Below are 14264 nucleotides of genomic sequence, written 5' to 3'. Positions count from 1 at the left end.
CCACAACTTATTTGGGTTTTTCGTTTATAGATCACTAAGAAATCCTGAATATCTTTTTAAATCATATTATAAAAGTCAATCATAAAACTTGTATATTGTGTATACATCCACTGCGGATTATTTAAGTGGGATAAATTACTTATATAAACTATATGAGTTATAGTATTTCACAAGGCATTAACATCAAGCTTTATGATGTAATAAGTTGGTGCGATATTTGAAAGAACTATTACATAATAACGAGGTTGGTTGAGCACCAAACATATGGATGAAATTTTGCACATACAGGTACAAACACACATACAATATATATATATATATATATATATATATATATATATATATATATATATATATATATATATATATATATATATATATATATATATATATAAATATATATATCAGACCCATTGTGGGGTACGTGATGTTGGTTCACACTCTGGATGGGATGGAGAAAGGAAACTCACATGTGCTCCCATGTATACATGTTGTATTGGATGTACAATGCAGCTTGGTGCTGGGAAGGCAGCATGGTTACAAGCGTTGAGTAAGGAGAGCTGGTTGGTGAGGGTGCTCAGAGGAGGACAGCTTGTGGGTCGTCATGCTCGCCGGCGGGAGCGAGGACCGCCAGGCAGGAGGAGGAGGAGGTGGTGTTGCTTGCTGGTTGGTGTAGGTAGAAAAGAGTGGTCACCACGAGGTCAGGTCTTATATAGCGGAGGTAGGCGTGGCTTAATAGTTGACCTCCGTGATGTATGGCGGCGCTAGTTGACCTAGACCACGAGGCACACACTGGGGAATTCGCGGGGTCGGCTACTCAGCGACAAACAGGGTTTGTAGGGGAGGTATCCACTACACCATCGCCTCAGAGAAGCGAATTAAAGATCGTTCACAGAAAATTGGCACACTTTTTCTTGAACTCCTAATTACATACTCGTTTGCAGCGGCAGGGCAACCTATCATTACAGACATTCCGCTTACAATCAAATTGAATTAAGCGTCTCTCCCACGCGGCCACCTGTACAATGACATGATCGCGGTATTCCTACTTCTAGAGGTTCTATTTAACCAATGGAAAGCCGTTCAATTCCCACACGTAGATCTCTTCTCATCCAGACTTATGTTCCAACCAGGACTCCACAGCCACGACTACAGGACTGGAGCCTTCAACAACTCCATCACTGTATACCAGTCGTCCCACGACTGCCCAGCCCACGTCGTACAATTTCCTCGTCCTCCTCTCCAGCCCACAGAACACCAAGCATTCCAGCACTGTTCCACCAAAAATTCCACAATTCAAGCATTCCCGTAAACGCCCCATAATTCCATGACTGCCTCGCCGACTTCCCATGGTTCTGAGCTTCACCGAGCGGCGCCATATTCCACGGCTTCATTGCTACCCTTCCTTTGTCATACTCCTGACTTCATCCAATCAAACCTTGTTTTACATATTATAAGTCTTTATTGCATCACCGTGTTAAGCTTTTGTATTACTTTCTTAACCAACCTCATCAAAGACAAGAGACTATAGACTACTATTTAGTTCAAAAATATAAATCGTGTTCTTCTAAGCTTACCTCCCTTTCCATTAATAATTTTGCATTTTTTCATATTTATTTAAATTCGCGTCATAATTCGAAGTCTCCCACTAGCTCCTCTGGTGAGGGGGCAAGATCCCTCCCTGTGTGCAGCAAGCATTCTCTCTCTGGATCCTATGCTGAGGGGCTGGAAACAATTTACTCTTACTTTTACTTTTTTACTCGATGTTAGAGTATGTAGTCTCCATTGGCTTAAATAAGTCAGGAACACAACTGATTCTAGAGCTTCTGAGTAGTGGTGGCCAAGGTCCCCAGACCCATATCCTGCTGGGACAAAGCAATATTCCTGGTTCAGTCTATTGTACTTTGCTTTCCCCTAACCTTGCTGCTCTCCCCGCTCCATCTGGACTGTGGGGGAGAAGTAAGCACCGAAGTGGAAGCACACATGTAGCCCCCACACCAGATGTTAACCAGCCTTCCAGGGGAGTGGCAATATTCTATCAGGATGCTTCTTGTCTGATCTATAGAAGCCCGAAGTTGTCAGACCGCCAGTTGATTGAGAATGTCCAAAGGAGAGCCACCAAACTGGCGTGGCATACACCCATCACTTAAGAGAGAGAGTAGATTTTGATCTTCTGCAGTCGCCTACATTGTACTATGTTCACACCTATCTTGCAACTGGACCAAATCTAAGGACGCTGATGATTGGTCGAGTCACGACTGGTAAATATGTAAATATGCGTGCGAGGAGGGGGGAATGACAACAAACGCCACTGGTCATTTTTATATTTCTCTTTTTCCCTTTTAAGATACGTGTATCTACGTTATCAATGTCTCACAGGTTCATTTTTACTTCCCTGGCTTCGGATATCTTTCTATATCAATATTCACTTGTTAATATGACTGTATTTGAAATAGGAGAATAAAACAAATAATGAAGAGCGCTAGATTAACTCAACGCACCCCATTCCACCAGCCAATCACCTGCATTGACAAGAATCTGCTCTAAGCTCTGATTGTAAAGCTCACGTGAGCGGAGAATAATTAGTCTAATACTGTACTACTACACGTAAGGGCAAGGGGCGATTTAATACAAGTTTAGACGAACCTCACAGGGCATTACTCAGTCAAACGTACAGTGCAGTACATCATATACCTGTATTGTCTATTGCACGGTTATTAAGTGTAAACTTGTATATATAAAGATATTATTGAATAAAAAATATATGTATCAATCAACCTAAATACCCTGTATTATAATCCACTTCTGTAGCCAAGACTTAAAATAATTTCCCGCCATGCTTGGGATGATTAAACTAACCAGGGCAAAGAGGATAATTAAGTATATAATATAAGTAAACGACCAGGTAAAACATTTCAACTGACCATGTCAGTACTGTGTGTTGCCTCACTCTCACTCTGCATAGGAAACTAATACGGTGCAGGACAAGACAGAGTGCAAAAAGGTCGGAATGTATCTGAACTTTACTCAATAAATTTAAAGTAATAGCATATTACTCAGTCGAGTGTTCATACCTGGAGCAGGTGGATGCCCGCCCCTTTAGGAGTCACAGCTTAGGTTGAAGAAGCCACAAGTTCAGAAAATCCTCAAAGGGTTAAAAAGAGATCCCTCAGAGAATTTTAAAAAATCTTGTGTGTTAAGATCATTACATGAATACTTTAAGGAAATTCTACACCATCTTTAACTTTTATTAATATTTCAATTTATTCAATAATATTACTACGTATATAAAAAAAACTAAGTATTACCTTAATAAGAGAGTTGCCTATAAATATTAATACAGGAGTTGGCTTAAACTAATCCACTGAGTACGATAACTGAAGGACGATGAGGCTGTATCTACATGAAGGTAAACGCTGGCTTGGGGGTCGACCTCTCCGTCAGCAGGTATGGCGATAACACCTCCAGCTCCGGCCTCCTGTACCTCCACCTGTTCTCGGTGACCCTAATGCCCATGACACCCATCTCCCACTCCGTCGGTCTCTTTATCACGTGCACCCACGATGGCTTCAGATAACTGTGAGGTGAAGCGAAGTTTGGCTTATAACTCAATAAAGATCAAATTGATTAGATGTCATGTTCGTTATACTTTTCCAACATTGTCTGTCTTGCGTCGCCATCAATGTATAGACTTTTAAATATTTATACAATTGTTTGAGAAGTCGATTCCATTAAGTTATCGGGAGTTTTTTGTACTGTTTCTGACATGTAAAAACGATGACATTTGTACATATTTAAGAGAGAGAGAGAGAATTATATATATCACCTGTAGTCGCTGAAGGGGTAACCGATGATGAAGAGCTCGGTGTTGTAGAAGGTGAAGCGGAACATCCCACGGTGGTGTGAACGGATGTCTATGTTCCATACTCCCAGACACTAACAGACAAAAACACCTGTTAATGCTTACTGCTCTGGTGGCTGGTATGATTAGTGCCTTGTACTGTGTATGGTGGTAACTACATACACACACACTTGAATACCATCAACAATACACGGTTAAAGTATTCCACAAGACACACTTAACACATTCCACAAGACACACTTATCACTATCAACAAGACAAGACACACTTAACACACTCCACAAGACACACTTATCACTATCAACAAGACAAGACACACTTAACACACTCCACAAGACACACTTAACACACTCCACAAGACACACTTACAGCACCAAATTTGAGCCAAGTAGGGTAGTCATTATCGCTGGTCATTGAGATGAAGAGGACGACTGGACCAGCCTGTGAGAGAGACAACACGACCACTTAACAATGGGGTAGTAAGATTAACATGATGGTGCAGTGGATGATTCGATCCCCTTGAGTACGATCGTTTACCCCTTTGAGTACTATGGTTTAACCCTTTAAGTATGATGGTTTAACCTTTTGAGTACGATTGTTTAACCCTTTGAGTACGACGGTTTAACCCTTTGAGTACGATTGGGTTAACCCGTTTAGGGAGATGGTTTAATCCTTTGAGTACGATGGTTTAACTCTTTAAGACTCTAGTTCCCCAAAGGGTTAAACAACTATAGATCTCAAAGAGTTATAACTACGTCCTTAATAGGTTAAACCAACATCTTTAATGGGTTAAGTCATCATCCTTAATAGGTTAAAAGATATATTCTCAAAGGAGTATGTCATCGTGATCAAAGATGGAATAGTTTCCCCTTAGCCATAAATTGCAGAAAACGAGAAAAAATTAATAGGGGGAGCTATGGTAAATCGTATTAACTGATAGAACGAATTATGATTACACGTTTTCAAGTACATTATTTCACAATTAAATCAGTTTCTCGCTCTCTCTCTCTCTCTCTCACCGTAAAGTTCCTGGGGATGTAGGATTCAGTACATGGATGGTGGGTGCTGTTGAGGAAGTACACAGTGTCGCCCTCTAAGGTGTGGTAAAGGTCCTCCTCGTATTCGTCTAGCTTCATCCTGGGAAAAGTAATGGGATAAACAAATGAATGTCAAGTTCAACCCTGAAATCGTAGCGTAAATTAACCCCCACTGGCTTTTGTCCTAGCAGGGTGTCATAGCACGCACCTATGAACGTTGTGAAGGGGTATGGCGGGAACAGCGGTGACGGGATGGGCGGTGAAGTGGGAGTGGGTCATTACGCCCTTGATGTGGGTCCCCATCATGCCGTTGTGGAAGGTCCGGGACACGTCTGGCACTACACACTCACGCCCCGCCCGGAGGTTAGGACTCCGCAACCATATGTCCCAGTCATGGTTCTGGGGGAGAAGGAAGTGGATAGTGTACAGCTCAGAGAGAGAGAGAGAGAGAGAGAGAGAGAGAGAGAGAGAGAGAGAGAGAGAGAGAGAGAGAGAGAGAGAGAGAGAGACCCTGTACCAGTGTTTGTAGAATAAAATCAAGACATATTATCAAACGCCTATAAGAAACGTCGTGTATATACAGTAGTACCATACACACACACACACACACACACACACACACACAGACACTCTTTATAGCGTCTTAGTATAAGGTAACTCAACAGATTCCCAACATCATCTGTCACTTCGTATCTCTCTACACCAACAATAACACAAGGAAACCATACCTCTGTTAGTTCTACCTCGCTCTACAATGATTTTGGTGCTCTAGAGACCTAGTTTAGCGTACCAGAGAACCCGACACTTAACCCAATAATTCGGCCAATCTTTAAAACCTTTCCTTAGTGTTCAAGAAACGTAATTATAGACCCAAACCCGGAGAGTGTGAGGAGCATGTATTCCAGAGGACCTTGTAAGGGCTGGGCCAGATCGGGTAAATGAAGTCGAATAGCTCCCTAGTGAGCATCCAGCCGTAGCCCGCGTGTGTCTCTACCCTGTACAGCCTGGAGGGGTGCGTGGCTGTGTGCAGGGCCCCGAGGTCGTTCCAGGCGCTGATGCAGAAGATACTTGGATCAGCCTCCAGCAGCCACGATGTCTGGTTGAAGTAACTGAGGAGGGTGAGGTGAGTGATCATATTTGTTATCTCTCCATTTATTAATGTATCTCTCTCTCATTCTCTCTTTATCTCTAGCTCTCTCTATTTATTTTATCGGTCTACATCTCTATATCTCTCATTTTTCTCTCACGTCTTCCTCTATTTTTTTGTTCTCTTTTCCTCACCTCAGGCAGAAACGCCCTTAAGATCCCATTTACCTGAAGAAGTCCGGTGACACTAACAGGTCCTCCTCCAAGACGATGGCCTTAGAGGCGTTGGGGAAGGAGTTAAACAAGGCGTGGAGGGAGAAGCGATAGTGGTGAGAGATACGAGCACTCCTACTGATGAACGTCCGCCCCTCCATGTTGTTTACCTGATACTTCACCTGATGGCCAAGGCAGGTGAGTGGTGTAATTAGATAATTAAAAAAGAATTGGGATTAAATGTATCAAAACGTAATTGGAGTATTTTAAAGGTGGTGGTATTATTATTATTATTATTATTATTATTATTATTATTATTATTATTATTATTATTACAGTACTAGAGAGTAATAGTGTGAAGGACAATTAACTGTACCCCCAGTAGCTGCAGAAGGGCGATCAGCTCGGTGTTATAACCGTCCAGTAGTACCAATACCCTGCTCACGTCACCTCCCTCCTGCCGTAGCACTGTTACCAGACACCTGTAAGGCACCACACCTCTGTACAACCACACAATGTTGTCAACTTACCACACAATGTTGTCAACTTACCACACAATGTTGTCAGCTTACCACACAATGTTGTCAGCTTACCACACAATGTTGTCAGATTACCACACAGATGATCCAAATAATAATGACAATATTTCAGTAATTTCATCAAGTCCCTGAATGAAACAGTAATTACCTGAACTTAATGAAATTTTACAGGTGTTGACAGATAGACAGACAGACAGAAAAACAGAAGAACAAGTTACCTGTACAGCTCCTGAGGTCTGGAGCTGGCTACTATGACCACGGGGACGTTATCGATAACAGTGTTCTCCAGCTGAACACAAGAACACACATGAAGAACACTTTTAGTAGGTTTAGAATGATGATGAACTAAAGTAACATTTTAATATATATATATATATATATATATATATATATATATATATATATATATATATATATATATATATATATATATATATAAAGAGTCGAAACTTATTAGGTACACTTTTTATTGGATTCAACAGGTATTGGGAAAATCTTGGCATAGGATCAGAGGTAATTGGATCGTTTTAAAATATGATCAAAACTTAATAAGTGTGTTAAAATAGGGTTAAACATCAGTGGGTATAGTAAAATAGTCATTAACATAATTTAACAACCCTTTAAGGTAAAGTACGTGTGCTGTTAATAAAACCAAATAATATATTAACTTTTTCGTAATAAAAATCTATAAACATATACAGTAACATGATTAACGGGACCTGGTGGGGGTGGTAGGTGAGAGGCGCCGGGTGTTGACAGTGGCATAGATCACCATAGCCATCGTGACTCCTACAGAAAACTGCTCTCTCTCTCTCCCCCCAGCAGTCACCTGGCCAGGGAGGAAGTATGTGAAGTATAAACATTGTTAGCATTTAGGATGAATACATGAGATCGTATGTATATAGTAGGGGATTAGATGAAGATTAACACCTCAGTTTATTTCACTTACCTGATGATTAGAGTGGTTAATGTTAAATAAGCTGGGGGGGGATTATTATCACAGCAAGATGCAAATTCTCAAAGATTCTTACGTAAGGGTGAATATATCTGAGTCATGTACTGTGCCACACAAACAAATCCACCAGAAGCGATGTAGCGAGGGAAAGTTAACCTCACGAACCAATCAAAATGTGGGCTTAAACCCTTAGTAAATAATCCGTCAAACAGTCCCTCACCTTCAATAACTAGAGGTACTGTCACCTCAAGGTAGACGGGGGAAGCGAAGATGTTGCTCTGTACCTTTACGGGGCCGTCTCTCCTTCCCTCATTTGTCCAAGTCTCCAGGTTGTCGACATCTTCATTTTCTGTGGTTATCTCATACGGGTCGACGTTCCCTTCACCCAAGGTAGGCCCTCGGGAGGTGAGAACCCAGGCTAAGTAACTCCTGAAGTGTAAATGGTGAGCCCAGCGTGATCCAAATTCCTGTAGCAGTTGTCGTACTCCTTGAGGCATGTTGAGCCCAGCATCCAGCTGGCAGGGGGCAGCAGAAGACACGTGCATTTAAGCTCTTGAACACAGCCAGAGAGACAGAGAGAGAATTTGAGCTTCGTTAACATATAGCATATTACATACACATTCTGAACTTCCTCGTCTTATCGTAAAGCTACGTAATCTAGCTCAACCTAGGTTGTTAGATTAGCTTGAGTTAAGTTGGGTTGGGTTGGGTCGGGTTAGGGTGGGATGGGGTCTGTGACTAGGCCCTGTCTGATCAGTCACTAAAGCAAGGCACAGACAGCACCAGTACAGCGCCCTACCTTGACAGCCAACACCATGATCCTCCCGCTGGAGAGGGACGTGAAGAGTGAAGGAACACCCACGTTGTACGCGTACTCGTGAAAGTTGAACACCCTGTACAGTGTTCAGAGCGTTAGTAAACATCCTGTACAATATTTAGAGCGTTGAAATCCCTTGTATAATGTTCAGAATGTTAATGGACACCAGTGTAGTGAACTGTGAAGTCCTGTAGGAAGGAAAGAGTCCCACTGCAATTACAAGACATGTTCATTATAACACCTCTGACATAACAATAACAGTGTTGTCACCGGTTCATTACATCACTAAGGTAAGGATAACAGCATATAACATTCAGGGGCATGTCTCACTTGTTCATTATAACAGATCCATCGTACTGGTTCAAGAGAACAAAGTATAGCCCAGCTTTCTCCATCAGCTCAGTGTCGTTCACATCCACTACCTGGGAGATAGTAATGAGTTTTCCAGGGTCAAACTAAATCACTCATTGACTATCACTACATTATTATACCCAACTGTAAAACTAACTGGCACATCAGACTGTCATAATCAAGGAAGATGACTGGATTAAGCAACAATGTATCAAAATATATCACAAGACACATATACATACCGTTCGACCATCGACAGCTATGAATACTCTACTTCGACTGGATATGACTGTGATATTAATAGTCCCTCTTCCTGTCTGACTTTCTTGACTGGAGGAGGAAGAGGAAGAGTTGCCGAGGAGGTTATCTTGCGTCGAGGTTGGCAGTTGTCTCTCCTCCTTCCGCTCCTGAGGTATCGCTCCATTTACTGTTGTAGATATTATTGTTTACTGTAAGTATTTAAAGTCTGTCGGTCTGTCTATCTCTGTCTGTATGTCTCTTTGTCTGTCTATTTCTCTCACTCTCAGTAAATCTATGAGTGAATGACAGAAACACACAGGTGGTTGAGTTACCTAAGATATGCAGCAATGTAAAGCAGCACACTCCCAGCCGACCAGTCATCTGTGCACAGGGAAAAGAGTGTTTTAGTAGTGACGTACATACATACATAGAGTATATAAAATTAAAACTTTGCGATTCACAAGAAGGCATTGTGGCCGACAAGTATTTCATAGAATTATCCAAATGTATATGGATAAAATTGTACCTACTTACCACCGTGTACCTGCCACTGTGTACCTGCCACCGTGTACCTGCCACTGTGTACCTGCCACCGTGTACCTGCCACTGTGTACCTGCCACCGTGTACCTGCCACTGTGTACCTGCCACCGTGTACCTGCCACTGTGTACCTGCCACTGTGTACTGCGATCAACCTGGCGGTTTTTTTTTTTTAATGAGAGCGACGTAACTCTGCCAGTTAAAAGATGTTGATCTGTCGGTAGGAACACAAAGTGGTGAATACCCCTTTAGTCACTAAATATAGGATCTGAAGCCACATGTTCTTAATTTCTAAAAAGAAAACAAAATATCGCACCTGAAATATTGGATCTGAAGCCTTCTTGAGTTCTAAAATTTCGTGCCTGAAGTCATGTGCCACGTTGCGACTCTTGTACACTATAAAAAAAAGTCACTACTGCCTCCACCTACACCACAGACCACTGCCTTATAAACTGCGATTATTAATACAGTTGAATTATGAGTTACTGGGGAGATTTTGAGAACAGAATGTGGGACCTGAACAACTCAATGAACAATGCAAGAACTCTGGAGGATAACTGAACATTGGAAGTGAGTAACAGTCAGGCATCACCTAGTAGGAAAAAATAGGATAAAATCAATGCTTATTTATTGTTATCATTATTTAGAACAGAGTATACTATTTGGTATTTAATAAGCAGTTTATGATGTTCTGTGTGTGTGTGATATGTCAACAAGAAGGAAAGATTCACCCATGATTACATTATCGGCGCCATTAGGAGTTTACTCTTACGTCTGGCACAACTCTTACAACTGTAGTATTGAATTACCCTGTATTAAAAAACAATTGAGTCGGAACGCAGGTTGTGAAAGGTTGCTATTTGTTGTAAAATATTAATTTATAGACCCAGAATAGCCATAGCTAATATTAATATCCTAAAAGTATGATAAACATTAGGTTTTATTAGTTGGAAACATTGCTTTGTTGTCCCCGACATTATTTGGAGTACAAGAGTTATATATCTCTCCTAAGTGTAATTACTAACCTAGAATATGCACTTAAAGACCTTAAAATGCAGCAATACATTCTTATAACATCAAAGACCCTTCTACTACTGATATTTGTATGAGGACGATTTATTTCCGTTTACCCATACTATATTCACTTGTACAAAATCAATCTTAATTTTGAAATAATTATAAGTAAAGGATAAAGCATATTGTTACTGATGAGATAAACAACAGAATTGAGCAAAGTGGAGCTATTATAGCCTTGTGAATGCTAGTCAACAACAACAAAAACTGATGTCTGAGGAGTCTGCCACTTACGTTTGAAAACCAAGACATCTCTGACGTAACTGCTATGACCTGTGGGAATTCCAATGATTATTACAAGTGTTGTAGAAGTCCTGGCTCATTATTACAGGTGTTGTAAGAATCCTGGCTCATTACAAGTGTAGTAGGTAGTAAGCAGCTATCAAACGGGGAGGTACTATCGCCTAGGAAGATATTGGAAGCATAATGTGTTGTCTAATGGTAGACCCTGCTGCCATATGGCATCACAAAAATTGTGACCAAGTCCCAGGTTACTGACCTGACTTTCTGCCTCACTTACACACAATTACAGGGTCTCAATTGTTTCTCTAACTATTGACAACACATAGTGTGTATCGTTTCTCACTCGATCTTTTTTTTTTCATTTTGATATGTAAGCTTATTTCCATTAGCAAATCTGACCAGAAATATTAAAAAGAAACTGCCAGTGGTGTTTGTACAATGTCTTGATGCCAGGCTTGAACATAAAAAGTCGATCATGGCCTCTCTATCTGTTGGTGTTCCAGCAAAATTAAAGGAATATATAATTGAACTCATTGTGATCGTAGCAGGAACAAACCACTAAGTGATGCCATGATTAGAACACTTAATTGTCTCTACCAACGATCTTAAGAAAATTAGGATAATTGCTGGTATGATAACACACATACACAGGAATGGTGGATGATTCATTGTGTGAGTCAGGTCATAAATGTTGTTTATACTTTTTTTTCCACTTTCAGGTGTTGTAGAGTACAGTACTGTATTTCTCTTAGCTGGAGCAGTTGTCACCTTCTGAACTATGCTGACAACCTCAGTGGACGTGTCAGGTCCAGCGGTGTCGGCACAAGCGTGAAAGTAACAAGTTACCTTTTCTACTTTACTTACTTTTATCCTCTTCACCACTGATCGGCCCGTTAGCTGCTTGGGCGATCGATCACGTCTCTGTTACGCACTGTTGGCAAGTACTGGGCATGCACCGGCTCCTGAATGTACCTGAACCTGCTCTAGTGTTGGTCAGCTTCCAGAAAAGTGAACAATGTTGTGCTATTTTGCTCATCCCAGTGTCAGAACCGTAAGATATTCTTAATAAACATTTTATGACAGTGAATTAAAGGTGAATGAACACCAAGTGATGTCAAGAGATACAACTGTAAAAGACAGGTCACCAAATACTACTTCCCTCACAGTTTGTCCGACTGTCTTATTTACAAATATCTTTTATCTGTCAGCCTTACTTTATTCCCAGTTAACTCAGATGAACATTTTAATTTAAAACATTTGTTTTACTTATCTCTTTCATGTTAACTGTGTATAATAAAATAAGTCAAATATTTCATATTTTATAATGTATATAAACTAGATGTAGTTACCACACCTAGAGAATGATTGGTTTGCACAGTTGATGTGCTATACCCCCCCCCCCACCACCAAAGTACTGTACCAATACAGTACTCCATAAATTCTTTGAACATTAACACACGTAATAAAACTCCAAAAACACTTTCAGCATTTTAATTAGGTACAGGTACTTCATATTTAGTTCTGACACAACATTATACAGTACACTATACAGTATATACAGTATGTCGACAAACACTATAACATACAATTATGTTTCTACTTTATTTTCCTCACTCAAAGACTTTTGGAAAGTTTCTTTAACACCCTTGACAATATTTTCCTTATCACTTAATTTTCTCTTCTCAGCTTCTACCAAGTCCTCTAAATCTGCCAGCGGGTGGTAGTAAATGTGAACAATTTGTGCTCCGGCCATCATTGACAACATGGCCACACAGCTGTAACGGAGATAAACACCCCACGTCACTCCTGCCGGCATTTTACAAATTTCTTTTTCTGCTTGATCTATGTCAACAAATAACTGGGGGTATTATTCTTCCCGAGAACAATGTCTTGCTGCTGTAATGATGGAGAGGTCTGTGTCTATTAATATCTTATAAATAATATTAAACCTTAAGCCGATAGTTTTTCCTCTTCCAGTTCCTGAAGAGCGAGTTCCCTGGCTTGTCGTCTTTTGTATGTACGATCTGTGGACAAAATCCTATACAGTAGTTGTACTTCATTGTGCTGTCACTTTAATCTTCATATTTCTAAGGGAGTACACTATCAACTTACGTTAACTCTTGAATTCACTTAATGGCAGTTCAGGTTTGCACTGGAGGTTTCTGCCAAAGTTAAGCATCCATTTAACTCCCTTGATGTGAGTGTCTCCCTCAGTTACTCTCTCTACCTACTATGTATTTAACTCTTCCTCCATAATATAAGTTTATACATATGCAATATTATCCTAATTATTTAAGATATTCCATAGTATTTCCCAATTATTTCTTTCATTAACCCTTTGAGGATGATGGTTTAACCTTTTTGAAGACTATGATTTACCGTAACCCTTTGAGGACAATGATTTAACCCTTTAATGATGATTTATCCCTTTGAGGAAGATGGTTTAACCCTTTGAGGGCAATAATATAACCATTTGAGAACAATGATTTAACCCTTTGAGGACTTAGATTAAACCCTCTCTTCTTCATAGAGTTATAGGCCACCACAAATGACCTTGTTATTGGGGTTGGCATTTTTACTTTCTTCTAATACCCATTCAAAATAAAAATGCATCACTGCTTTTGTAGAGAGTTACAAAGTGTATTTGCCTCACCCTAACTCTCAGATACTCACAGAAATTCACTTCTCCAACTTTCCAGTTTATCATAGAAAACTCCAGCGCTGCTCCCAAGACAAAGAAGAGCGGCAGGAACCTATACATGCCCAGCGTGTGCTTCCCAGGCCACTTGTCCAGCAGTTTATGCAAGTTTCTATTGTATCCCTTCAATGCCATGCCTGAAAACAATTGAAACAGCATTTTAGTCAAAGGTTTCTTGCTTATGACAAGGGTATAAGATAATAATTGTGACTATCATGAGGACATACCAACTGCTGTTCTGTCATAGATAATTATAACAAGATAGCTGAATGAAAATTACAATGTACAATAACTCTATGGACTAGTCATAATTATAAAAAAAATGTATGAACAAACTAAAAAAACAGATAGTTTTTGATATTAATTCTGTAAACATATTGTACCGGTAGAACAAAAAACATTGGTTGTGACCTTGATAACACCATGGGTTAGGTTAGCTGTACAGTATTAAGTTTCAATATATTCTAGCCTTCTGAGGTACATAAAAAATTTGGTGGTTGGTCGAAACTACAAACTGACCCAAAAATGATGTCTCTACATGTTTTATATATGAAGAAATTAATAGTTAACCATAAATATTCCTCAGAAAAATCTGCCATTGTCAGCACGT

The 14264-nt window shown here is 40.2% G+C and overlaps 1 protein-coding gene across 1 annotated transcript; it reads right to left on the bottom strand.

The window, feature by feature from the left end:
- Positions 1–3234: 3234 nt before the first annotated feature.
- On the bottom strand, positions 3235–10181 carry LOC121876875 (protein O-linked-mannose beta-1,2-N-acetylglucosaminyltransferase 1-like). The gene is made up of 16 exons (XM_042382398.1): positions 9956–10181; positions 9433–9481; positions 9103–9287; positions 8840–8931; positions 8492–8585; positions 7913–8207; positions 7457–7566; positions 6956–7026; positions 6575–6680; positions 6214–6380; positions 5810–6008; positions 5108–5298; positions 4882–4999; positions 4232–4303; positions 3827–3936; positions 3235–3577 (listed from the first exon to the last, which is right to left on the bottom strand). Exons 2-16 carry the CDS (start codon positions 9479–9481, stop codon positions 3400–3402), a joined length of 2037 nt encoding a protein of 678 aa, XP_042238332.1. The 5' UTR covers positions 9956–10181; the 3' UTR covers positions 3235–3399.
- Positions 10182–14264: the final 4083 nt, after the last annotated feature.

This window comes from Homarus americanus, unplaced genomic scaffold, assembly GCF_018991925.1.
Source record: "Homarus americanus isolate GMGI-L3 unplaced genomic scaffold, GMGI_Hamer_2.0 scaffold50281, whole genome shotgun sequence".
Classification (NCBI taxonomy): domain Eukaryota; kingdom Metazoa; phylum Arthropoda; class Malacostraca; order Decapoda; family Nephropidae; genus Homarus; species Homarus americanus.
The sequence above is the reverse complement of the archived record's forward strand: the minus strand, read 5'-3'. Positions and strand labels throughout refer to the sequence as shown.

What these genes read in the sequence shown, in the direction of transcription:
- LOC121876875 (XM_042382398.1), bottom strand. Translation starts at nt 9,481, where the DNA reads ATGACTGGTCGGCTGGGAGTGTGCTGCTTTACATTGCTGCATATCTTA. An exon ending in TCATGGTGTTGGCTGTCAAG is followed by an intron (nt 8,208 to 8,491) that starts GTAGGGCGCTGT and finishes GCCCCCTGCCAG; the next exon opens with CTGGATGCTGGGCTCAACAT. An exon ending in TCTGGCCCAGCCCTTACAAG is followed by an intron (nt 5,299 to 5,809) that starts GTCCTCTGGAAT and finishes CTTCTCCCCCAG; the next exon opens with AACCATGACTGGGACATATG.